The sequence below is a fragment of the Loxodonta africana genome, chromosome 3 (genome assembly GCF_030014295.1).
Source record: "Loxodonta africana isolate mLoxAfr1 chromosome 3, mLoxAfr1.hap2, whole genome shotgun sequence".
Taxonomy (NCBI): Eukaryota; Metazoa; Chordata; class Mammalia; order Proboscidea; family Elephantidae; genus Loxodonta; species Loxodonta africana.
The window spans coordinates 50,540,402-50,566,721 of NC_087344.1; the positions used below are offsets into that span (position 1 = coordinate 50,540,402).

The window sequence follows — 26,320 nt, forward strand, 5'->3', positions numbered from 1 at the left end:
CCTGAGGATACTTTACATAGATCAAGAGGCAGTTGTTTGGGCAGACAAGGGGATACTGATTGGTTTAAAGCCAGGAAAGGTGCGCCAGGGTTGTATCCTTTCACCATACCTATCCAATCTGTATGCTGAGCAAATGATCCGTGAAACTGGACTATATGAAGAAGAAAAGGGCATCGGGATCGAAGGAAGACTCATTAACGACCTGCGTTATACAGATGACACAACCTTGCTTGCTGCAAGTAAAGAGGACTTGAAGCATTTACTGATGAAGACGAAAGATTACACAGCCTTCAGTACGGATTACACCTTAGCATAAAACAAAAATCCTCACAACTGGGCCAATAAGCAACATTATGATAAATGGAGAAAATATTGAAGTTGTCAGGGATTTAATTTCTGGCAGTTCCCTGTCAATACACTGCTGCAGCCGCTTTTGAATGATCTTCAGCAGAAATTTGGTTGCATGTGATATTAATGATATTTTTCGGTAATTTCCACATATGGTTGGATCACCTTTCTTGGGAATAGGCATAAATATGGATCTCTTCCAGTCGGTTGGCCAGGTAGGTGTCTTCCATGATTCTTGGCATAGAGGAGTGAGTACTTCTAGTGCAGCATTCTGTTTGTTGAAACGTATCAATTGATATTCCGTCAATTCCTGGAGCCTTGTTTTTTGCCAATGCCTTCAGTGCAGCTTGGACTTGTTCCTTCAGTTCCTGATCATATGGTACCTCTTGAAATGGCTGAACGTTGACTAATTCTTTTTGGTGTAATGACTGTGTGTACTCCTTTCATCTTCTTTTGATGCTTCCTGTGTTGTTCAATATATTCCCTATAGAATCCTTCACTATTGGTGCAACCCGAGGCTTGAATTTTTTCTTCATTTCTTTCAGCTTGAGAAACACTGAGCGTGTTCTTCCCTTTTGGTTTTCTATTTCCAGCTCTTTGCACATGTCTTTATAATACTTTACCTTGTCTTCTCAAGTCACCCTTTGAAATCTTCTGTTCAGTTCTTTTAATTCATCATTTCTTCCTTTTGCTTTAGCTGCTTGATGTTCTAGAGCAAGCTTCAGAGTCTGCTCTGACATCCATCTTGGTCTTTTCTTCCTTTCCTGTCTTTTCAATGACCTCTTGCTTTCTTCATGTATAATGTCCTTGATGTCATTCCACAACTTGTCAGGTCTTCGGTTATTAGTGTTCAACCCGTCAAATCTATTCTTGAGATGGTCTCTAAATTCAGGTGGAATATACTCAAGGTCGTATTTTGGCTCTTGTGGACTTGCCCTGATTTTCTTCAGATTCAACTTGAACTTGCATATGAGCAATTGATGGTCTGCTCCACAGTCGGCTGCTGGCCTTGTTCTAATGATATTGAGCTTTTTCATCATCTCCTTCCACAGATGTAGTCGATTTGATTCCTGTGTATTCCATCTGACAAGGTCCATGTGTATCGTCACTGTTTATGTTAGTATTTGCAAGGAAGAGGTCGTTGGTCTTGCAAAATTCTATCATTTGATCTCCGGCATCATTTCTATCACTAAGGCCATATTCTCCAACTGCTGATCCTTCTTCGTTTCCAACTTTTGCTTTCCAATCACCAGTAATTATCAATGCATCCTGATTGCATGTTCGATCAATTTCAGACTGCAGCAGCTGATAAAAATCTTAAATTTCTTCATTTTTGGTCTTAGTGGTTGGTGCGTAAATTTGAATAATAGCCGTATTAACCAGTCTTCCTTGTGGATGCATGGATATTATCCTACCACTGACACCATTGTACTTCAGGATATATCTTGAAATGTTCTTTTTGACAATGAATGCAACACCATTCCTCTTCAAGCTGTTATTCCCAGCATAGTAGACTGTATGATTGTCTGATTCAAAATGGCCAGTACCAGTCCATTTGAGCTCACCAGTGCCTAGGATATCGATGTTTATGCATTCCATTTCATTTTTGACGATTTCCGATTTTCCTAGATTTGTACTTCGTACATTCCAGGTTCTGATTATTAATGGATATTTGCAGCTCTTTCTTCTCATTTTGAGTCATGCCGCATCAGCAAACAAAGGTCCCCAAGTGCCTTACTCCATCCACGTTATTAAGGTCGACTCTAATTTGAGGAGGCATCTCTTCCTCTGTTATTTTTTGAGTGCCTTCCAATCTAGGGGGCTCATCTTCCGGCAATATATCAGACAAAGTTCCGCTGCTATTGATAAGATTTTCATTGGCTAATTCTTTTCAGAAGTAAACTGCTAGATCCACAATCAACACCCATGGAAGCAGCAGTCAAAAAATCAAAAGATGCATTCCACTGGGCAAATTGGTGCAAAGGACCTCTTTAAAGTGTTGAAAAGCAAAAATGTCACCTTGAAGACTAAGGTGCGCCTGACCCAAGCCATGATATTTTCAATCATATCATATGCACGTGAAGACAGGACAATGAATAAGGAAGACCGAAGAAGAATTGATGGCTTTGAATTGTGGTGTTGGCAAAGAGTATTGAATATACCACAGACTGCCAAAAGAACAAGCCGGTCTGTCTTGGAAGAAGTACAATCAGAGTGCACATTAAAAGCAAGGATGGCAAGACTGCATCTTACATAGTTTGGACATGTTTTCAGGAGGGATCAGTACCTGGAGAAGGACATCATGCTTGGTAAAGTACAGGGTCAGCAGAAAAGAGGGAGACCCTCAATGAGATGGATTGACACAGTGGCTGCAACAATGGGCTCAAGCGTAACAACGATGAAAAGGATAGTGCAGGACGGGGCAGTGTTTTGTTCTGTGGTATACAGGATCACTATGAGTCAGAACTGATTCGACGGCACCTAACAACAACAGCAATGTACAGATTGAATAAATATGGTGAAAGGATACAACCCTGATGCACATCTTTCCTAATTTTAAACCATGCAGTATCCCTTTGTTGTGTTTGAATGACTGGTTCCACATGACTGCAACTAAGTGTTCTGGAATTCCCTTTCTTCAAAATGTTATCCATAATTTATGATCCACACAGTTGAATGCCTTTGCATAGTCAAAAAAACAGGTAAACGTCTTTCTGGTATTTTCTGCTTTCAGCCAAGATGCATCTGTCATCAGCAATGATATCCCTCATTCTACATCCTCTTCTGTATCTAGCTTGAATTTCTAGCAGTTCCCTGTCAGTGTACTGCTGCAACTGCTGTTGAATTATTTTCATTATAATCCTGTGATATTAATGACACTGTGCAATAATTTCCACCTTTGTTGGATCACCTTTCTTTGGAATAGGCACATATACGGATCTCTTCCACTAAGTTGGCCAGGTAGCTGTCTTCCAAATTTCTTAGAACAGATGAGTGAGCGCTTCTAGCATTGCATTTGTTTGCTGAAACATCTCAGTTGGTATTCTGTCAATTCCTGAAGCCTTTTTTCTCACCGATGCCTTCAGTGCAGCTTGGTCTTCTTCCTGCAGTACCATTGGTTCTTGATCATATGCTGCCTCCTGAAATGGTTGAGTGTCGACCAATTCTTTTTGGTACACTGACTCTGTGTATTCCTTCCATCTTCTTTTGATGCTTCCTGTGTCATTCAATTTTTTGCCCATAGAATCTTTCAATACTGCAACTTGAGGCTTGAATTTTTCTTCAGTTCTTCCAGCTTGAGAAATGCCATGTATGTTCTTCTCTGTTGGTTTTCTAACTCCCAGAAGAGAAGAACACACATGGCATTTTAGATCTTTGCACATTTCATTAAAATACTTTATCTTCTTTAGCTGCCCTTTGAGCTCTTCCATTCAGCTCATTTACTTCTTTTCTTCCTTTTGCTTTAACTACTCTACATTCAAGAGCAAGTTTCAAAGTCTTTTCTGACATCTTTTTTTTCTGTCTTTTTAATAACCTTTTGCTTTCTTCATGTATGATGTCCTTCATGTCATCTCACAACTCATCAAATCTATTCTTGAGATGGTCTCTAAATTCATGTCAGATATACTCACGGTTGTTTCTTGGCTCTCATGGACTTGTTCTAATTTTCTTCAGCTTCGTCTGGGTGTTGTGTATGAGCAATTGATCATCTGTTCCACAGTCGCCTTGTTCTTACTGATGATATTGAGCTTTTCCATTGTCTCTTTCCACAGGTGTAGTCAATTTGATTCCTGCGTATTCCATTTGGTGAGGTCCATTTGTATAGTTGGCAGTCAATATTTCCAATGAATAAGTCATTGGTCTTGCAAAAGTCTATCATGAAATCTCCCTGGTCATTTCTATCACCAAGGCCATATTTTTCAACTACTCTTCCTTCTTCTTTGCTTCTAAGTTTCTCATTCCAATCACCAGTAATTATCAATGCATCTTGATTGAATGTTTGACAAATTTCAGACTGCAGAAATCGGTAAAAATCTTCAGTTTCTCCATCTTTGGCATTAGTGGTTGGTGTGTAAATTTGAATACTAGTCATATTAACTGGCCTTCCTTGTAGTCGTATGGATATTATCCTATCACTGACAGCATTGTATTTCAAGATAGATCTTAAAATGTTCTTTTCGATGACGAATGCAATGGCATTCTTCTTTTTCATTCCTGGCATCGTAGACCATATATGATTATTCAATTCAAAATGGCAAATACCAGTCCAGTTCGGTTCACTAATGCCTAGGATATTGATCTTCAAGCATTCCATTTCATTTTTGACAACTTTCAATTTTCCTTGATTCGCGTTTCTTAATTCCACATTCTGATTATTAGTGGATGTTTGCAGCTGTTTCTTCTTATTTTGAGTCTTGCCAAATCAGCAAATAAAGGTCCGGAAAGCTTTACTCCATCCATGTCATTAAGGTCGACTCTATTTTGAGGAGGCAGCTCTTCCCCAGTCATATACTGAGTGTCTTCCAACCTGAGGGGTTCATCTTCTGGCACTGTATCAGGCAATGTTTCACTGCTATCCATAAGGCTTTTACTGGCCAATTTTTTCAGAAGTGGATCGCCAAGACTGTAGGCTAGGCAGAGTAATTTTTGGTCCTAAACCTAAATCAGCCTGACAGAAATTGAGTTCATATCTCTGAGCTTCAATTTCTACCAAGCAAAAAATGCTTCAGAACTATACTAGACTGAGCGTTCCTTAAGGACAAAACCCTACCCGTTTCTGTCCATGCCATAGAGTCTATTCCGACCTATAGCAACCCTGTAAGAAAGAGCAGAACTGCCCCCAAGGACCTGTATTTTTATACCTTTTTGTACCCCACCACCACCACCACGCACCTAGCACATGGTAGAGTCAATTTAGACTCATAGCGACCGTATAGGACAGAGCAGAACTGCCCCCACAGGGTTTCCAAGGCTGTAATCTTTATGAAGGTGACTGCCACATCTTTCTCATGTACAGCTGCTGGCGGGTTGGAACCCCCGCCTTTCCGTTAGCAGCCAACCGCTTAACCACCGAGCAACCAAGGATCCTTGGTAGAGGAGGCGCTTAATTTAAATGCCAGTTTGATGGATAAATGACATTGTGGGAGTCCTGCACAAACCCGTTGCTGGCTGAGTAGATTCCGACTCACAGTGACCCTGTAGGACAGAGTAGAACTGCCCCACAGGGTTTCCAAGGAGCGCTGGTGGATTCTAACTCCCCACCTTTTGGTTAGCAGCCAAGTTCTTAAACACTGTGCCAGCAGTTATTAAACGGATCAACGAATAGATTTTTCTTTCACCACATTCCTTTTCTTCTCTCTCCGTGTTCTTGTTCTTCCTCCTTTCCCCCCACTCCTCTTCCCAGGACTCCCACTTCGATCCTCCGGTATCTTCCCGCCTCCTCTTTTCGGCCCCGCCCCTCCACTGCGTCGCGAAGGCGGAGGGGACGAGGCGGGCTTTACGGCAGCTGCGTTGCGGCGGGGCGGGGCGTCGGGCGCTTGGCGGCAGCGGTGGGAGGCAAGGAGGCAGACGGGCAGACGGACTGGCAGGCGGGTGGCGGCGGCGGCGCTTGGTAGTGAGGGCGGGAGGGAGTGAGTCACTGAGTGTGTGTGAAGGAGGGAATCAGCCAGCGAGCGGGCGGGCGAGCAGCTCGCGCCGTTCCCCCGCAGCTCCAGTCAGGCCCCGCCGCCACAGCCTCTCCGCCCCGCGCCGAGGCCGGGCAGAGCCGAGCTGGGTCGGGCCCGGGCCATGCTGCTCACGGTGTACTGTGTGCGGAGGGACCTCTCCGAGGTGACCTTTTCCCTCCAGGTCGACGCCGACTTCGAGCTGCACAACTTCCGCGCGCTGTGCGAGCTTGAGTCCGGTATCCCCGCAGCCGAGAGCCAGGTACGCTGGGCAGCGAGCGGGCCTCCGGAGCTTTCCCCGCCTCGGAGCCGCAAGTCCTCTCTTGGCTACTGATGGAGAATGGGGCCGGGGTGTAGGTGGCGCAGAGATGGCCATTCCCAACCCGCCCCCTCATCCGGAACGGAGCCGGGATCGGTCGCTGCTCCCACACACCTAGAGCATGGGGTGGGGTGTGAGGGGAGGACGCGGAGAACCCGGCCGTACCCGTACAGCGTGAGGGGCGCATGGACTGTTGGGCGGCCCTCCTCACCTTCTGGCTTGTTGCCCCTTCTCCCCGAGTTTGGGGTGTCGTGGACCTAAGAAGTAGCACTGGGTTTGCGAGGGCTCGAACATCCTAATTCCCCAACCAGAAATACCAGCTTGGATTAGCTTGGGAGATATGTGTTCATCTGCTTTGCTGTTTTGGAGAGGATTCCTGCCGAAACGTATGGAATTTACCTTTAAATGTACAGATTTGCGCTTTAGGTAGGGGAAAAAGTTTGAGACTTGGACTACCTGCTTTTGAGGTCTTTAGAATTGGTTTCTTGTCCCTACCACATGTGTTTCTGGTTCGAGTCTTTAAAAAAAATTACTGGTTCAAGTCAAGCTGTTTGTTTCTCTCGTTTCTTCCCTGGTGGTAAGCCAAAATCGCTCTTACTTTGAGATCAATTCAGAGTTTTGATCAGTTAAAAGCTCAGTGCTTTATAAGGTTATTTGCTTGAAATGATCGAGTATTTTCTCCATAGTTTGATTTGGTTTTCATCTCCCTACCCTGCTGGAAAGAAGTTCAGCTCCTCTTAACATTTTAAATAACTTATTCTCAAAATGCAGGATTAGTGACAATAAGTTTGTGGCCTTCACATTAAAACACTAAAATCTGATTTGATAAGTGGGCCTTGGAAGACATAGTCTAAACATTGAAGAAAATTAGCAAAGCCCTCCTAGACCCCAGAATGTACACCTTGGTTCCCTCTTGCAGTTATGAAATAGTTCCAAAAACCATTGCCCCACTACAGCTTGTTCTGCCCTGTAAAATGGTAAACAAATGTGTCAATATTTTGTTTAGAAGTATGATTGCTTTACACTCTGTGAACTTTAGAACCTTGGCATAAAGCTGAACACCAAGAAAGAATTTCTTTCAGGGCACAAAGTGTCGTTCAAATACAGTCTGGCAAAAACTACAAAGAAATTGGTAAAAACGATTTTTTTGAGACTTCTATAAAAAGTTACTCCACAAAAACTCAGGAACCAGTTCCTGTCGATGAATCCCTCATGTGGAGAACTTGGACAGGACAGTTGAAGTAGGGAGGGAAAAATCAACTCTTAATGGTTGAAGGTGGCTTTTTCAATTGTTTTCTTCCCACTAGGTGTTATATTACCCTGATTGTAATTACCAACTGATAGGGGAAATAAAGGAGCCCGGTGGAGCATTGGTTAAGAGCTTGACTGCTAGCCAAAAGGTTGACAGTTCGAATCCACCAGCCGCTCCTTAGAAACCCTACCAGGCAGTTCTACTCTGTCCTTTAGGGTCTCTCTAAGTCAGACTCTACTTGACCGCAGCGGGTTTGGGGGAAGTAAATTTAAATGTCAATTGATTTTGTTGTCATTGGGGCTTGGGAAAGGAGGAAGACTGAGATTGTTTCTGTTCCATTTTCTGAGATGGTTGTAAAAAAATTTTTTTGTTTACGTAAATTTAAAAGTGTCAGATTGAAAGTTTGTATGGCTGAGGCAGGCACTGTCCTCTGCCAGGTGTGAGGTTACGAAGACCTTACAATTGAACAATTAGGCCAACTCCAAGTTCTGCCTTATTCATTATGTCAATGTTTTGGCATTTACTTCCTTCACAAGCCATATTAGCTTATAGAAACCTGGGCTCCCAGTAGTGTTAAACCTGTATTACATAGCCGTAAACAGCTCCTGTTTTTCAAGTTTGTTCTGTTGGCTCCATTGTAACGTGACAACAGTATCTATTTTAAGGTGTCTGGTGGTCGATTGGCTTTCTCCCTTGCTTGCCCATCAGACGGGAACAGGATCCACCCTAGACACTTGAGTCATTTCCTTTCGTCAAATCGTAATAATAAACATCATTATAGTTTTTTACCCACACATACATCTTTGCCTACTTGAGTTCCTTCCTTGGCTGTTCTTACCTCCCGGGGTTCTCCTACATTATTCATCTTCCCTTCCTCCCTCCCATGGTGCTCCTGGTCAGACTCCTCATATTTACCTTCTCTGTTCTCATTCCTTTGCCTTCAATTTCTGACTCCATCTCTTCAAGGAAATGTATTTTTTTTATGTTCTCGGCTATTCTTTCCTGCCATTATATGTCCAGACCAGTGGTCTGCAAAGTTTTTCAGTCATTTGTCTCTATCAGTAAAATGTTTTTGAACCTGCATCCTTGTTAGGAACTAATGTGTTACGCAGTATATATGTATGTACATAAATCATGTACGTAATATATTGTATACATGAGTCACATTATATACATGAATTAATACATTTTGTACATTTTTATAAACAAGCACAAAATAGAACTTAATGAAGGATGAAATAAAATACATGGAAATAAAAATTCAACTCTTTTCTGTTTTCTTCCCACACCCTTAAAAAATTATCTTGTGTGCCTGCCCCACATCGGGGATCACTGGTTTAGAATTCAGCCTTTCACATTAGCATCAAGTGTGCATAAGCATACATTTGGAGAAGGTGATAATTTTTAACAGCTTAGTCTGATTGTAGCAGTTATAATGCAATGTGGAGCATGATAACAAATTTAGAATAGAAACCATCTCTCCTTCTACATGTGATTAAAGCTGGGCACGTTCCATCTCTTAACACAAGTGTGGGCTTGGAAGCCAGTCCTGGCTCTTTTGGACGCTTTGATGCGGACTTGGCTGGGGGAACTTCAGTTATTAGAACTTAGCTTCACTTTCAATTAGTGACTTCATATTTTTGAAACACATAATAATTTATCTCTATAGGTGTCATGTGGTGAAACGTGTGTGGGGTGTGTAAGGAACTCAAGGAAAAGCATATCTAAGTACCAAATAATAGGAGGTCATTTCAGTAGTATGACCTGGAAATGCAGCTCTGCACACAGCATGATTTGTGGTTTGTGAAACATTATTCTAAACCAGTGGAAACTGAAATTTTCGTTAGTAGCTCCTTCGGGCATGTTTATTTTCACAGGTAATTTTAGTGTGTTTTTTTCCCCCAATATTGTGAGTTACCTTTGAGTCGACTCTGACTCATGGTAACTTTATGTACAGAACAAAATGTTGCCTCGTCCTGCACCGTCTTGGTCTGTTTTGGCTGTTGTGTCAGTCCATCACATGGAGGGTTTCCCTCTTTTTCAGTGACCGTCTACTTTACCAACATTGATGTCCTTTTCTAGCAATTGGTTTTACCTGATAAATACTGCATATTATAGAAAACTTGAAACACATAGGAAAGTATAAAGAACATAATAATTTATTGCCTTGTAATCCAGAGATAACAGCAATTTCCTTTTTACTTTATTTTTTTGCCTTTATATAATTAATGTGTCTCTTAAACATAATGGGGCTTGAACTGTATAAATAATTTCATATCGTACTTTCTCTGTCAGCACTAAATTGTCAGCATTTTCACATTATATTTCAAATTCTTCACATTTATAATTTTTAATGGTTACATAAAATTCCATCATATAGATGTACTGTATTTAATGATTTTCCTATTGCTGGGCATTTAATTGGGGACAGTTGGAAGCAGTTATGAGTAACATTGCAGTGCATATATCCCTATACTTAAGGTTTTTTCCCCATTTCTTGTTCTTTTCTCAGCATAGATTCTTAGCTATGAATTACCAGGTTGAAGTTTGTAAAAATGGTGTGGTATAACCTCCTCGTTCTGACTTCATAAGGAAGAGGAGAGAATCAAGATTACCATCAGCCAAGGCTGATTCCTGTGAAGTCAAACATACCTCCACCTGCCAACCTTTTTACCAATTCTGACACCAGCCGTCCTTTCTACAGCACTGTGTACTTCCCTGCTGAGTTTGATAATTCGTTGCAGTGGCCACACAAAACTCATAGACAATACTCACGATTATGGGGTTTATTAGGGAAGTGTAACAGGTTACAATTCCAGATCAGGAACTACTCAGAATACGGTTCTTTGATCAGGACGGCTTCTTCTCAGCCGTGCCCAAAGGCAGGCCTCTCTCTGGCCCTCGGCCTTTCAGCCTCGCCTCTGCCCCGCTTGGGCAAGTGTTACAAAGCCCTTTAGCTCCGCCAGTAAGTGCCCAGAGGCACCCCACTCTGCCAGTAAGCCTCAGCACGAAGGCGCTCAGCTCTCTTGATCTGTGGGTTGGCACACACACTGTAGCCACATCACTCCATGGGCTGGGAAGCCCACTGCACCATCTACTGCCGTTTGTCTGCTACTGCTTCCCACTGTCTCCTGCCGTCTTCGGTGTTACAGCCCTCTGTCTCCTGGGTCTAGAAGGTTCTCAGTGCAGGGACCCCAGGTCCAGAGGACATACTGCACTCCTGGCTCTTTCCTGATGGTAGTGAGGTCCCCTTGTTTCTCCAGGATTGGCTCTCTTTTAAGCCTAGTGGGATGGCAGAATTGATCATCCCCTAGTTAGGATTCCATATACCTTATTCGCATGGTCTCACCTCCACAGGGGTTCCATGTACCTTATCTGCATTATCAGTAAGCTGTCTGATCCCCTTGGTGGGCCACAAGCACCTTATTTGCATAATCCCACCCAATCATAATCCCATCCCACAAGACCATGGCAAGAAAGACCATATAAAACCAATTCATTGCACTGCAAAGGTATAAGCTTTTTGAAAGACTTTTTAGTAAATAAGGGGACCTCGTGGTGAAGTGGTTAAGCATTTGACTGCTAACCAATAGGTCGGTGATTTGAACCCACCAACAGCCCTGCAGGAGAAAGATGTGGCAATCTGCTTCCTTAAAGATTTACAGCCTTGGAGACCCTATGGGGCAATTCTCCTCTGTCCTGTATGGTCGCTATGAGTCCAGATCGACTCGATGGCAGTGGGTGGATTTAGTAAATATGGCAAAATTCCTTTCCAGACGGATTGTAAAAGTCAACCTGACTGTTGCACGGAATAGTATATGTAGAGCACTTGGCATATAGTGTGCACTCAGTGGTAGATAGACAGCCATCTGGGTGTGATTCCAAAGGTTTTGTGTGCAGTTTATGTCCTTAATGCTAGAAATGCATTGTTACGAGTTCTGTCAATTGAAGACTCTTATCAGAGACCAGAACACATTTGACGTTGTGTTTAAAGGTTTTGGGGGTTTACTAATTAGTCCATTTTAAAATGTTGATTAAGATTAGAATTCATTCTCTAGGGTGCCTCCTTTGCAGTAAGCACTAGCAGTTGTGCCAGTTCTGCAGACTAAGACTTCTAGCTGTATAAATTCCCCTTTTGCAAGTTCTTATAGTGGCAAAACTTTTGAGCTTTGGAGCCTTTGAGTTGAGTAACATGAACGGTGCAAAGCATCACCTCTGTCTGGGTTGTCATCTACAAAACTTTTTTTTTTAATTTTATTGTGTTGTAGTCGAGAATATATACAGCAAAAAAAAAAACAAAAAAATCCAAGCCCACTGCCATCGAGTCGATTCCGACTCATAGCGACCCTATAGGACAGAGTTGAACTGCCCCATAGAGTTTCCAAGGAGCGCCTGGTGGATTCGAACTGCTGACCTTTTGGTTAGCAGCCGTAGCACTTAACCACTATGCCACCAGGGTTTCCATACACAGCAAAACATACACCAGTTCAACAGTTTGTACATGTACAATTTAGTGACGTTGATTACATCCTTTGAGTTCAACCATTCTCATCCTCTTTTTCTGAGTTGTTCCTCCCTCTTAAACATAAACTCACTACTCCTTAAGGTTCCCATCTAATCATTCAAATTGCTTTTGTCAATTTGATCCCATATAGATAGTTCTTAAAAGAGCAAAATGCCCAAGGCAGACCTTTTTTAGTATTTAAGCTAAACTATTGTTTGGTTTTAAGAAGAGTTCAAGGGATATTTTTGGTTCAATGTTGAAAAATTATCTCAGGGCAATAATTTTAGGGGTTCATCCGCCCTCCATGGCTCCCAAAAGTCCAGAATCCGTGAGAATTAGAAAATCTGTTCTACATTCCCCCCCCCCCTTTTGATCAGGACTCTTCTATGAAAAACTTGTTTTGAATGGTAGAAATTTGAAGCCATTGGTTAACAGATACTCATGTTAAGTTGGAAAATCATCACACAGATTTATTTTGGGACTTAAACTGTCATGTAGTTGTCTTTCCTAGACTCTAAGCCTATTCTAACAAAAAGAAATCACTTCTTTATGGAAATTATAATTTCAGCCAAGCTTTTGTTTATCTCACTGGCGTCCTTGAACTAAAATAGAGTATACCTGCTGCTTTATCAGTATGAAGAATGTTTGCTTCTCTTCCACGTTCTCCAGTATTTCTAGGATGTTGAGGCAGATAACAGTATTCCATGTTTTAAATACATGCTTGACTTAGTGATTAACTGAATCTTACATTTTTATTGTTAGATCACACTGTCTTGCTTTCAAATTAGATTGTCTGATGAAGAAATACTGTAACTGAACAGTGGTGGAGTGATCTATGGCATCTGTAAAATGGGAGTCCACAGAGCAAGTTGTAGGTTGTGTTCCCCTCTGTGTTCAGGGTGAAGAATGCATTAAGCAAAGGACATCACTTAGTGGCAATGGATGGTTTAGTAGCTGTCACTGAAAGTCACTCAGCTGATTCAGCAGGCCACTTTCGGATTATGCTTGGGGAAGTTGTATTTGTAAAGAATATGGGCTTTAAAGTGAGGCAGATGTGATTTTGATCCCAGCTGTCTTCTTAATAGCTGTGCAGTTTTGGGTCACTTAATGCTATATCTCAGTTCCCTATCCATAAAAGGAGGCAAATAATTGTGAGACTTCAGTAAGAGGATATGAGGATTAAGACCCTATTAGGACTCTATTCTACTTTGATTTTTTTTTTTTAGAATTTTTATTGTGCTTTAAGTGAAAGTTTACAAATCAATTCGGACTCTAATACAAAAATTTATAAACACCTTGCTATATATTCCTAATTGCTCTCCCCCTAATGAGACAGCACACTCCTTCCCTCCACTGTCTCTTTTCGTGTCCATTTGGCTCTACATTGAATTTTTTGTTGATACCATGTGTTTTCATTAATGGAAGCATGCTGAGTCATTGTGTTTAAATTTTTGGTTGCTAATATGGATTTTGAGAAATAGTATGTGAAAATACATGATTGATGGGCGGCGAGCTTTATAGCAGGATGCCTTCTGTTTGGGTACCTTGGGCACCTCTGGTTTTGCCCGGTAACCATAGTTATTTTGCTTCAACAAACGTTTCTTTTGCTTTCACCGTTACACAAGTCCCCACTAAAGGGCAACAAATACTTTCAGCAGGAAAAGTAGAGTCCCAAAAAACCTGAGAGGTGGAAAAAATAGGTGGGCACCTGTTATCCCAAGGGTCATGAAAGGATTTAAGTGGGAGAGTGTGAGAACCTAGTTTGATGCTAGCTCTTAGTAGGAGCTCACTTAATGTTGTTGTATGCCGTCGAGTTGACTTTGACTCATAGGAACCCTATAAAACAGAGTAGAACTGCCCCATAGGGTTTCCAAGGAGCGGCTGGTGGATTTGAACTGCCGACATTTTGGTTAGCAGCTGAGCTCTTAACCACTTGGCCGCCATGGCTCCTCACTTAATGGTAGCTGCTATTTTAATTTGACTTTTCATGTAGTGTTTTCTACATGGAGAGAATTCAGAGGTCTTGTGGAAAGGGGCATTCCAATCCCCCAAATTTGATTCCTCATTATAAATAAATAGACATTCTCTTATAGGTACAATTAGAACCTGCATTTGCTCTAGGAGGCTGATCATGTATCTCTAAATATACTGATAGTTGAATTTCTGAACCTGGAACATTAAAGAGGCTTTGGAGCGCTGGTGACTTCATTATGGTGGCTTCATAATGTCGATGCCACCTGGTAAGAGCCTGCCTGCATGGTGTTTCTCTTGGCATGCCTCCTTTTTCTTACTGCACATCTTGACCTGTGACACTTGTCACTCAGATTTATGTTGTGTTTTTTGTTTGTTTTGTTTTTTACCCCCAAGCAGCCCCTGAAGTTATCATATGACTCTCAGGTCGCATTGCAAAAAATCTGTGTTGATTATGGTGTGGTTTTACTGTGAGATGTGTGGTTAAATAAAGGAGTGTGAATGGGGTGATAGGGTGACAGTTGCAGTCTGTTTTAATGTTTTAACTCTGCAGGTTGAGGGTGAAAACTAATATTTTCTAGTTATGTAAAGGACTTGTAAAATTGGACCTACAAGCTCTCCAAATCAGTTTTTTTGTCTTCTCCACGCGGATTCGATTTTGGAAGGGAACTAAATTCAAATTCCTGTTGGTTCTCTTCCTCGTGTCAGCACAAATTCTGAATCACGTCTTTTCCACTTTAAATGCTGTGTCTTCAGGTTCTGTGCCAGGCAGCCTTGCTATGAGAGCTGTGAGAATCCATTAGGAGACATTGTAGTAGGGTCGTGTAGCAGAAAGAACTGGAGGGGACAGCTGTAGTGATCATCGAGCCGCACCTGCTTGTTTGACAAATGGGAAATGCGAGGCCTGGGCCAGCTGAGCGACAGGTCTCATGTCAGTGAATTATCAGTTATCGGCAGACCCAGGACAGAACTCAGGTTCCTCAGTTAGCATGTGACCCAGTGTTCTGTACACCGAAAAGCAAATTGTAAAGAAGAAGACCTTTCAAAGTGCGAGGTTTGTTCTGAATGCCCCTCTGGAGTACATGAGGATGCAGAGTAGGTTTTATGCTCTTCGATAGTAAAATTATAGTATGTACGTTTTATATGTTTCTTATCTTTCCACAGTACATTATTTCATCTGCTTTTATACTCCTGATTTTTCATCAATGTTTGACTATACGTTATAAAAGAGTTTTTATTAGTAGTGTATCCTTGATTGTTTTAGCCTCTGTGTTTAATCATTCTTTTCTGAATTTTTTCCACTTTCTTCCTCCACTTGTAAACATAAAGATGATAAAACTTTGGAGATGGTAGAAAAGAAGGAAGAATGAAGGAAGGTGGTATTTGGGATCCTTTTAGACCCGCCAGTGTGCAACATCATTTAAAAGTGTACGCATTATTTACTACTACCATAGTTAGCATACCCAGAGCATATCACTTCCATTTCTCTCCCTGCTCAAAATTAAACCACACCTTCTGTTAGCCCAGGACAGGAACCATTCCCAAGGCCAACTCTTCAGACAGGGATTGGACTGGACAATGGGATAGAAAAAAATGCTGGTGAAGAATGAACTTCTTGGACCAAGCAGACACTTGAGACTATGTTGGCATCTCCTAGCTGGAGGGGAGATGAGAGGGCAGAGGGGGTTAGAAGCTGGCGGAATGGACACAAAAAGAGAGAGTGGAGGGAAGGAGCGGAGTGTCTTGTTAGGGAAGAGCAATTAGGAGTATACAGCAAGGTGTATATAAATTTTTGTATGAGAGACTGACGATTTGTAAACTTTCATTTAAAGCACGATAAAAATCTAAAAAAAATTAAACCTAGAATTATATTTGCTGCTTACATAAATTCATTGATCCTTTAATTCAACAAATATTTGGGCATTAGTTATATAGCAGGCCCTGTTCTAGATATTTAGAATGTGATGAACAAAACAAAGTCCTTGTCCTCAGGTAGGTAGCTTACGTCCTAGTGGGTAAGAAAGACAAACAAATAAGCAAATAAACATATCATATGTTAGGTGAGAAGAGCAAGTGAAACACCCCAGGCAGGAGGTTGGTATTTGTTATTTGAGGAACAGCAACCATGGTATGAGATGAGGCCACAGAGGAGGCTAGATGCCAAATTGTTTGGTTTTGGTAGGTGATGAGAAGGACTTTGGGTGTGATGGGAAACCATTGGAAGGTTTTAAGCTGGGAGTGATATTATCTGACTAAGAGAAAGACTATGGTTTTTCTGTTTTTATGCCATGTTCTTTCTCTGTGCTTTATGCTATAAGACTTTTTCTTGTCGTAGATTGTCTACGCTGAAAGACCTCTCACAGACAACCACAGATCACTGGCTTCTTATGGCTTGAAAGATGGGGACGTTGTGATTTTACGACAAAAGGAGAGTGCAGATCCTCGACCTCCAGTGCAATTCCCAAGTAAGAGATCTCGTAATGGTTTAGTGACACAGTGGTTAAGATCTTGGCTACTGACCAAAAGATCAGCAGTTTGAATCCACCAGCTGCTCCTTAGAAACTCTATGGGGTAGTTCTTCTCTGTCCTGTAGGGTTGCTATGAATCAGAATTGACTCAATGGCAGTGGGTTTGGTTTTGTTTTAACACAAGCATCAGGAGTCTCTTGGTGCTGCAAACAGTTAAGTGCTAGGCTACTAATGGAAAGGTTGGCGGTTTGAACTCACCCAGAGGCACCTATGAAGACTGGCCTGGCGATCTGCTTCCAAAAGGTCACAGCCGTGAAAACCCAGTGGAGCACAGTTCTACTCTGACACACATGGGGTTGTCATGAGTCAGAATTGCCTTTGTAACAACTGGTTAACACAAGCATCAGTAGGTAGCATAGCAGAGTGGTTCAGAGTGCAGGGCCTTGGGTTCAGACTACTGGGGCACAGATCCTAACTCTACCTTTGGACAAGTTATTTAACCTCTCTAAATTGGTTTCCTCATCTGTGAGATAGGTGCCATAATCAACCCAACTCCTACAGTTGTCATGAGAATAATGCATGTAAGACCTTTAGCACATAGCAAGCCCTTAGCTGCTGATAAATAGTCTTTATCCTTGGGAAGGACTTGAAAGCCTAAATGTGCCTCTGATTCCCAACTGACTTTTGCTACTATGTGTTTGGCCTTCAGGGGCAGGCCTTTATAGAGCATTGTACAGTCAACCAGGCACTTGCACTCACATTTCATGTCATCTCTTGACTGTCGTGGGGGAAGAGATCTCTCTTTACAGTTTTTTTTAATCATTAACAGATAAAGCTCAGATTTTAAATCATGTCTTCAAAGTTACATAGCTAATAAGTGAGAGCCCAGAAATGAAAACTTGGTGTTTTCTCTGTAATGGAGAAATGAACATAAAACAACTGAACCACCAATTTCTGGTTCTTCCCTACCAGTGATGTTAATCATGTAGTAAGAGACTGTTATCTGTCTTAGATGCTCTGTCAAGAATGGGTGTCTATAGTCTGTACTCTGTACATAGAGATTTAGGAGACCTCTGTGTTTCTGAAGTAATACACATATATGTGCATGTGTGTGCACATGAACTTGAAGAGTGAGTTCATGGCTTTCTTCAGACACTAGAAGGGGTTCATGATCCATGAAAAGCTTATCAGTTCCTGGCGTGGAACTACTTGATGAAGTGTATTTGTTTTTTTTCCGCTCCTTGCCATATTCTGGTAGATCTCTTTAAACAGTGTTTTGCCTCTAGGTCACTTGGTTTTTAAAGTTTATGGTAACAGATGAGAGGTGTTTAAGTGGTGACAGACTTTAGCTCATAATACAATGCTTCCATTCAGCTTGAAACTGGAGCTATAAGAGATCAGGCACCATCCCTACTAGATCTGGATTACATTAGTCCCTTGGGTCTGCTGCTGAACTTTAGAGAAAGTGGTGGCTAAAATAAAATATGCCAGTAAGTAAAAATTTGCAGAAGTAGTTAACCAAATCTTCCATCGTTTAGCTTAGTGAGAATGTTAGTTCTGGGGACTCATTGTTTTCTTTTTCTACTGTCTTATTTGGACAAGAGAGCCAGTATTTGGGGAAGGGAGATCTTGGTCTGAAGGATAAACAAGTTTTTGAAAATTATTCTGAAGCGAATGTTCTCTCAAGATAATGTGTAATGGGTGGAGGTAAAATTTCTCAACCCACCAAGAAAGCCCGCCCATTGATGTTTAGTTAGTTGGTCGTAAAGATTACAGCCTAAGAAACCCTATGGGGCAGTTCTACTCTGGTCATATAGGGTCGCTCTGAGTTGTAATCAATGTGAAGAAAGTGGCTAATTGAATTCTTGCTAAGAGGTGAGTAATCTTGTGCTTGAGTTAAAGCATTCCCTTCTATTGGAGGTCCAAGAAGCTTCAGGATAGCCCCAGACTTGGTAGAAATGTGACCATCGGGTACATTTTTGGGGTTGGAGAAGTGTGAACTCACTCAGGCCTAGTCCCTCATTCTGACTTTGTTTACCTTCTTTCCTTCCTTCCTTCCTTAATAAAACTCTTTTTTTAAAAACAGCCTTGAGATATAATTCACATACCATACAATTCACCCACTTAAGGGGTATAATTCAGTGGGTTTTAGTATATTCCTAGAGTTGTGCAGCTACCACCACAATCGGTTATAGAATATTTTCATCACCCCCAAAAAGAAGTTGTCACCCTACCCCCCACCACTAATTTACTTTCTGTTTGCCTAGTCTGAACATTTAGTATAAATGGAGTCATACAATATGTGGTCCTTTGTAATAAAACTTTTAGTTCTCATAATTTTCTGGATTTATTATCATATACTGCTTTTGCACTGTCTTGTTTTTAGCTGCCATAGCCAGGTGGTGGCTGTGCATGAGGTGCCCTGGCCGGGAATCGAACCTGGGTCTCCCACATGGAAGGCGAGAATTCTACCACTGAACCACCAACGACCTCTATAATAAAACTTTTAAAAGGATTAAAACTCCTTTTTATTTTGCTTTCATTTTATTGTGGTAAATATATATATGTAACAAAGCATTTGCCATTTTTTACATGTACAGTTCAGTGACATTAATTACATCCATAGTGTTGTTCAACCATCACCATTATCCATTTCCAGGTTTTTCCATCACCCTTAACAGAAGCTTAGTGGCTCCTAAGCAATGAATCCCCCTTCCCTCCCTCCTGCCTCTTTCATTTTGATAAGGTCAGCTCAACCTGGTATATAGAACCTGGGAGTTGTAGTGGCTAAACTTGTTGTAACTTTTGGTGTAGTGAGCATTGGAAACCTGTGCAAGTCCCTTTTCCTTCTGTTTTTCTCTCCTGTAAAATGATTATACCCACTAGCCTCCCAGGGGCCTGGGAAGAGCTGGTGTTGATGCACAGATGAAAGCGTAGATTCAAAGTACTGTTAGAACCTCACCAAACCAGTATATTTAGCACAGACTTGCAGAGCTTAACATCTGTGTTGTTCACTTGATATGTACAGTATTCTTTATCCAAGGTGTCAAAGCACATTCTCAAGAATCACATTTGGATTTATGAATTGGGTTTGGATTTAGTTTTAATTTTTTTAAAACGTAAATAAAATAAAAACTTGATATATATTCTGGGATATTTTGTAAGCCAAGTGTTTGGGGTTACTGCCATTGTTTACCCCCACTTTTCTTTCTTAGCAGTTTACTCTCATAGACTCTAGCCTTCATGTTCTAAGTCAGTATGAGAAAGGTGGTAAGAAAGAGCAGGGTAAAGGCATTAGAAGTCTGCGATTACCATTTACTTCATGGGTTCTTGTATGAGCAAATGTTCTATTTCCTTCAAACGTTTGCTTCTGTGGCGTCGATTGGAGTAAACTTTGAATTGATTTTCCCCAACAGACTTACCCCGAATAGACTTCAGTAGTATAGCTGTGCCTGGCACATCAAGCTCCCGGCAGCGCCAGCCACCAGGAGCACAGCAGCCCCACTCATCTCTTGGAGAAATAGCTTCATCTCCTCAGGGCTTGGACAATCCAGCCTTGCTCCGAGACATGTTGCTGACCAACCCCCACGAGCTGTCCTTGCTGAAGGAACGCAATCCACCCTTGGCAGATGCTCTGCTCAGTGGAGATCTTGGTAAGCTTATAAATTTGGAAGACTGTCAGGCTGAGCTGTGGTGAAGTAGTTGTGTCACAACAGATATGGAGAGACTCATGCAACTGGTGCGTTCAACCACTGTGTCCCATGATTTGTCTAACATATCACTTAGTCTGTGAGAGATAAATTAGTGCTAATGTCAAAGGCTAAGTTAACTGATGGTAGCGATAGAATTTTAGGATTGGATAGAGCCTCCAACCCATCTAGGCTAGCCCCCTCATTTTACATTCTTTTCTAAATGTTTTTAGCGATACACAGCCCAAACCAAAAAAACGAAACCGGTTGCTGTCGAGTCAATTCCAACTCATAGCAACCCTATAGCACAGAGTAGAACTGCCCCATAGGGCTTCCGTAGAGCGCTTGGTGGATTTGAACTGCCGACGTTTCGGTTAGCAGTCGTAGCTTTTAACTGTTACGCCACCAGGGTTTCCGTACACGGCCCAGGTGGTGATAATTTTGGCTGCTTCAGTTAGATCCTCAATGGATGAGATCACCAAGAAGCCAGCTGATGTCACTTAAAGTCTTTTAGTTGTGGGAAACGGGTCCAGTACCATCAACCTGTATGGCACAGTAGAACCCCTTATTCTCATCCAACCCAGGTTTCAATGGTATTACCAAAAATTATTGCCAACAGTTTGTTTGGAGTCGTATTTGAGCCATTCTTTTATTAAACAGAACATTTATTGTTTAGTCATCTTTATGAATAAAGTTTTTTCTGTAAACTTCTGTTTTATTTTTGTGTTTATGAAGTTGTACTGATTAAATTTTAAAGCATAATAGACACTTAACTCATTCCTCAATTGACCTTTTTTTTTTTTAATTGAGGTAATGTCTACAGAGAAGTATGCAGATTTTAAGTACACAATTCGATAGGTGTTGATGAATGTACCCATTCATGTCACCACCATCCCAATCAAGATGTAGAACATTTCTGTCCCTCCAGCAAGTTCCATCGTATTTCTTTCTAGTCATTTACCTCCCCGCATAGACTAGCACTGTTCTAATAATCATTCTAGATAAGTCTTGCCAATTTTTTAAACTTCATATAAAATGGAATCATAATAGTGTCAGGCTTCTCTTACCCAACAAAGTTTTTTTTAGATTGTTCCAAGTTGTGTGTGTTAGTGGTTCATATAACCATTATCATGGTTTCTTTAATTTCTTATGTCAGTATATATAGTTGCCAAAAATGTGATGGCACGTTTAAGTTTACACATTTAAATGTACCACCATTTAAGAAATAGCAAAATAAAGATTCTTGTAACATGTATCTTATAACAAGCAGTGTTTTCTTCTTACTAATTTTCCTGACTATTTCTGTCAGGACACATAAAATATAAGTAAGCTAACAGTTGTTTACATGTCACTTACCTGGTTTCTAAAGGAAAAAAGGCATTGTAGTGCTGTATTTTGTTTCTGGGTAGTAGGACAATGAGGGCAGTGGCAAGGGGAGGAATGGGAGACATTGGTATGCCGCACAGATAGTAGCTCCCGTCTGATTGAACTGGGAAGCCACTATCTCTGAGTAGAAACAATATGATGCTTTATTTCTTTATACTACATTTAAGTAAAGAAATAGACTTGCCTCAGAGAATAAAAACTGAATGTAATTGCTCACTCCAGCTAATTTTTCGGCATCCTCTCTAAATCTCTTCTAGTTGCTTTTTCAAAAATCATTTGATGTATAAACATACCAATAAAGAATGAAAATATAGCAGCACTTAAACACTCCCCCCTGCCCCATATTTTTGCAGAGAAATTTTCTAGGGTCCTAGTGGAGCAGCAGCAGGACCGAGCCCGGAGAGAGCAAGAAAGGATTCGTCTCTTTTCTGCTGACCCTTTTGATCTCGAAGCTCAGGCTAAGATAGAAGAAGATATAAGGTAAGGATGGACCTCCACCTGAAGAGCAAGACTCAGAGTCCAGATTTCCCATACTACAGATGATCTTGCATGTTGGGGAATCTGCTTTGAGGTAGCTTTTCTACTTTGCAGTTGAGACAGTAACTTCAGTCTTTTAGGTTATTTTCTCCTCTTCCATTTTTGTCACATTTCATTGAAAAATTACAAAAGTACAGGTACCCAACTTAATGAGTCTCCCTTCTCCCAAGATATAAATAAGGACTCAAGATAGCGCATCATTACAGCAGCTCCAGGTAGAGCCGAAGCCCCCATCTGGAGAGACCGCTAGATTGGCTACGCAGGATGATTTGATTCTCTTTCCTTAGAGAGGTTTTGAGTCTTAATTAAGTTCAGGGCTTGAACATGATTGAGAAACAGCTCTGCATGAATGGTACCTATAGTCCTAAGTCTGTTTTCCTTCTAGAGCTCTTGTACTGGTCCCAGTAGAGAAATGGACTGCCATACATTTCCGGCTCCAGTTTCTCTAACGCAGTGGTTCTCGCCTGGGGCTGTGTTAAAATCACTTGAGAAGCTTCTTAAAGCTTAAAGTTAGTAAGATGCCTGGGCTCTACCCCCAAATCTGGTGCATCAGAGTCTTTAGGCTTGGGGGTCTAAGCACATAAAATGACCCTGATGCCAGTCTTGGTTAGTTTACTAGTCACAAGACCTTATTAAGTCAGTGCATTTGAAGAAAAGAACTGCCCCTCCCCCCACTCAGTTTTTGTTGCTAACCGTGGAGGTCTTAGTATAGCTACAAAGAACATAGCTGTGCCAATACTACTTTTAGCCTGAGTAGTCTTCTAGGGGCTGTGTCATTATCTTTAATGAAGCCTAACTTGGTCATTTTATTACAGTATCAACTTGGGAAGTCAGATAATGATTTTCTTGTTTCTTACTTTTCTCACTACCTTTGAAATCAAAGAAATGTAAGTTGCATGCCAAAATCAGTTGACAGCCCTCAGCTGTTCTCTTGTGTTCCTGTTCATTAAGTGTTCCCATTAACTGTATCAGGTGTATGTTTGAGGAACTAGTTAAATCTGCCCCGAGAAATAGGAGCACGTTTGTGTTTTCTGACGTGAACCACAGTGTAGGTATAAGGGAGAGAATGGACACTGGGGCTGGGAGTGGGGTTCATAGCCAAAGAACTGAAGAACAGAAGTGAAATGGGGCAGATCCATAGGGCTCATGACTTTTCCCAGGAGTAGGGGAAATACATCCATTCTTTTAAAAGAGAAAACCTTGTGCCTCTGAAGAAGCTCTCTGCATACAGAGCCCAGAATAGTCACAGTAACTGGTGTTATTTCAGAGGATTTTTGCTGAAACTGATCCTGGTTGGAGTCAGTGCAAGATCTGGGCTGCACAACTAATTTTAGGTTGTTTCTAAATTTCATCCTGTGGCATGGGAAGAAAGCCGTGTAATTATATCATACGCCCATCAAAGTTTTATTTGGCACACCATACCAGTGATTATGCAGGGTCTGTGTATACGGAGGTCTAATGGCTTGCATATTGGCCTGACTAAATTCAATGAGTGTGACTTTGACTTTCTGAGAAGTTTAGTATTTTATTACAGAAGAGCTGATAAAGTCATCAATTTCATTAAACTGGAATATTATTATAAAAGGAATAAGCACTATAGTTTAAAGGAGGAATTGTAAACTTTTTCCACAAAGGACCAGATAGTAAATATTTTAGGCCTTGCCGGCCATATGATCTCTGTTGCTAGTGTTCAGACAGGTGATGGCCTGTAGTTGCCCAGGTTTACAGTGTAGTTTACTCTGTGTCTTGGACTCTGTTCTGTTATTGCCTCAATTTTTAGGCCCAGCTCCTGCCTTAGTTTCCATGTTCCACATATTTGTGGGGTAGCATTTTATCTTTAGGGATATTGGATAGTTAAAAGGAGATTGAAAATGAAGTCATGAAATGTTGGAGTAAGCTAGAACTCCCTTTTGTATGCTTCCGGTCATGTAAGATTTAGAATATGTTGAGTTTTTGAAGAAATTATTTGATGGACCAAGTGAACTGTGCTATGTGTATAGTGTATTTATAGGTAGGTAGATGGTTAGTTATATATGTGCATTTTTTTTTTAGCATCTGTTCTTATGTTACCATTATATACTCAGTGCTTTATGCCTCTCAGCAATAGGAATTATCCCCATTTTACAGAGTAGAAAACCCAGCCTGGGAGATTAGGCAGCAGGTACATTTGACTTCAAAACTGTAATAATAATCGTAAAAGCAGTTCACATTTATTGAACACTGACAGCATGCCCGACACTGTTCTGAGAACTTTACAAGTATTATGTTAATATCTGCACAAAAGCCCTATGCAGGTAGGATAACAGAGAGGCTGAGTAATGTGCTAGAGGTCATACAGCCAGGAATTGGTGGAACCAGCGTTCGAGTCTAACTTTGATGCGCACCTTCCTTACCTGTACACTAGAGCTGCCTTTACATCATGGCTTTGTTAAGTACATGTGGTCTCATTAGACACAGGTAGTTGAAGCATCTGTGCATTATGCTTATAAACTACTCTTACTGCACTGGACATAGGAAATGTACCGATACCCAGTAAATCTGCAGTTAAAATTGGATTTAATTTGTAAACTTTCACTTACAGCACAATTTAAAAAAAAAACAGTCCACTGATATTTGAAATACCAATGCATAACTTCCAGCATCACAGCAACACACAAGTTTCTACAGTATTTCAAATACCAACAGGGTCACCTGGTGGACAGGGCTCAGCGGAGCTTCCAGACTAAGACTTAGGAAGAAGGACCTGGCAGGCTACTTTCTAAAAAAATTAGCACGTAAAAACCTTAAAAATAACAACAGAGCATTGACACAGTGGCTGCAACAATGGGCTCAGACACACCTACTGCTGTGAGATGGCACAGGACTGGGCAGCATTTCATTCTTTTATGCATGGGGTCACTATGAGTCAGAGCCTATTCAGTAGTACCAAACAATAACAAATATTGGAACATCCATGGAATCCTATCATCCTACAGAATAAAAGGGGTTGTGATCTTGGCTCTCCAAAAATTTTATTTTCCTGTTTCTGACCTTGTAAATTGTTTTACATGAGGGTGATTTCTGTGCATTTAGATTTTCTACCAACTCCTTTATCTTCTTGCCTTCCTATCAAGTCACTTGTTTCAGGATAGAGGACCAATTTCCATTTCCGTGACTCAGCTGCTATGCACAAATCTGTTTCTGATGTTCTGACTTTGAAACGAAGTTTTCTTTGTAGAAATAATGCTTTTAGTACTGGCTTTGGTTTGTTACAGGCAACAGAACATTGAGGAAAACATGACAATAGCTATGGAAGAGGCTCCAGAAAGTTTTGGCCAAGTAGTGATGCTTTATATTAACTGCAAAGTGAACGGACATCCTGTGAAAGCCTTTGTTGACTCAGGTGACGTCTCTGTCTTTTGTGACTCAGTCTTGCCATTCAACATTCTGTCCTGACACAGGGAGAAGGGGAGACTCTTAGCGTCCTTTAAAGTTGGCAGTGGCCCTTCAGACTACTAACAAGCCTGGGAGTTACTGTTTCACTTGCCAGTCTTTTCCTGTTTGTAACGGGTTTATCCCTTTTCTTTTTAATAAGACCACACAATGCAGCACTGCATGGGTGTGGCGGGGGCAGGGTATGACTGAGTGGTTGTATGTCTGTTAATTCTGGGTACCCTACTCGAGGCTATAAGATAATGGTGAGTTGCTTAGAGTAGAAAAAGTCCTTGCTCAAATAATGTTTTCCTCTATTTGTTCATCCATAAAATGTTCTTAGGAGAAGTAAATCTGATGATTGTTCAGTTTTTAAAAATGTTTTTTAAGTGCTCCACGCAGAGCCTTGTACTGAGTGCCTTGGGGCAAGACTTACTAACTAGGACTTCACAGGGCTCTTCAGCCAGTGGGAGAGACAAGTAAGTACAAAGAGATGCTGATATAGGACTCAGTATTTATTGAACCTTTATTATGTGCCAGGCACCATGCTAAATGCTTAATATATATCATCTCTTTCAATTCTAATTAATGCTCAGAACATCCCTATGAGATATGTTCTATTTACAGATGAAGAAATTTAAATGTAGAGAGATGAAGTCACTCTTCCAGGTATACAAAGTTCGTGACTGGCAGACTTTGGGACGTTGGATCCAGTCCCAGATCTGCTTGATGCCTGAATTCATAACCACTATGCAAAAATCAGATGAATGTT

At 41.2% G+C, this 26,320-nt stretch overlaps 1 protein-coding gene across 6 annotated transcripts in view; it reads left to right on the plus strand.

Moving 5' to 3' along the window:
- The first annotated feature begins 5,918 nt into the window (after nucleotides 1–5,918).
- Nucleotides 5,919–26,320, plus strand: part of DDI2 (DNA damage inducible 1 homolog 2) — a 44,045-nt gene continuing 23,643 nt past the window's right edge. For 3 of the 6 annotated variants that reach the window (XR_002786603.2, XM_010593094.3, XM_064281332.1), the window contains exons 1-5: nucleotides 5,919–6,273; nucleotides 16,393–16,522; nucleotides 19,942–20,178; nucleotides 21,954–22,080; nucleotides 25,392–25,519. Coding sequence is in view for 5 of the 6 variants with exons in the window: in XM_010593094.3 (XP_010591396.1) it covers nucleotides 6,136–6,273; nucleotides 16,393–16,522; nucleotides 19,942–20,178; nucleotides 21,954–22,080; nucleotides 25,392–25,519 (760 nt within the window). In the remaining variant the exon portion in view is untranslated. Of the gene's footprint in view, nucleotides 6,274–16,392; nucleotides 16,523–18,911; nucleotides 19,078–19,941; nucleotides 20,179–21,953; nucleotides 22,081–25,391; nucleotides 25,520–26,320 lie in introns of those variants that run through there. The other 3 variants (XM_023552039.2, XM_010593095.3, XM_064281330.1) reach the window with 3 other exon arrangements.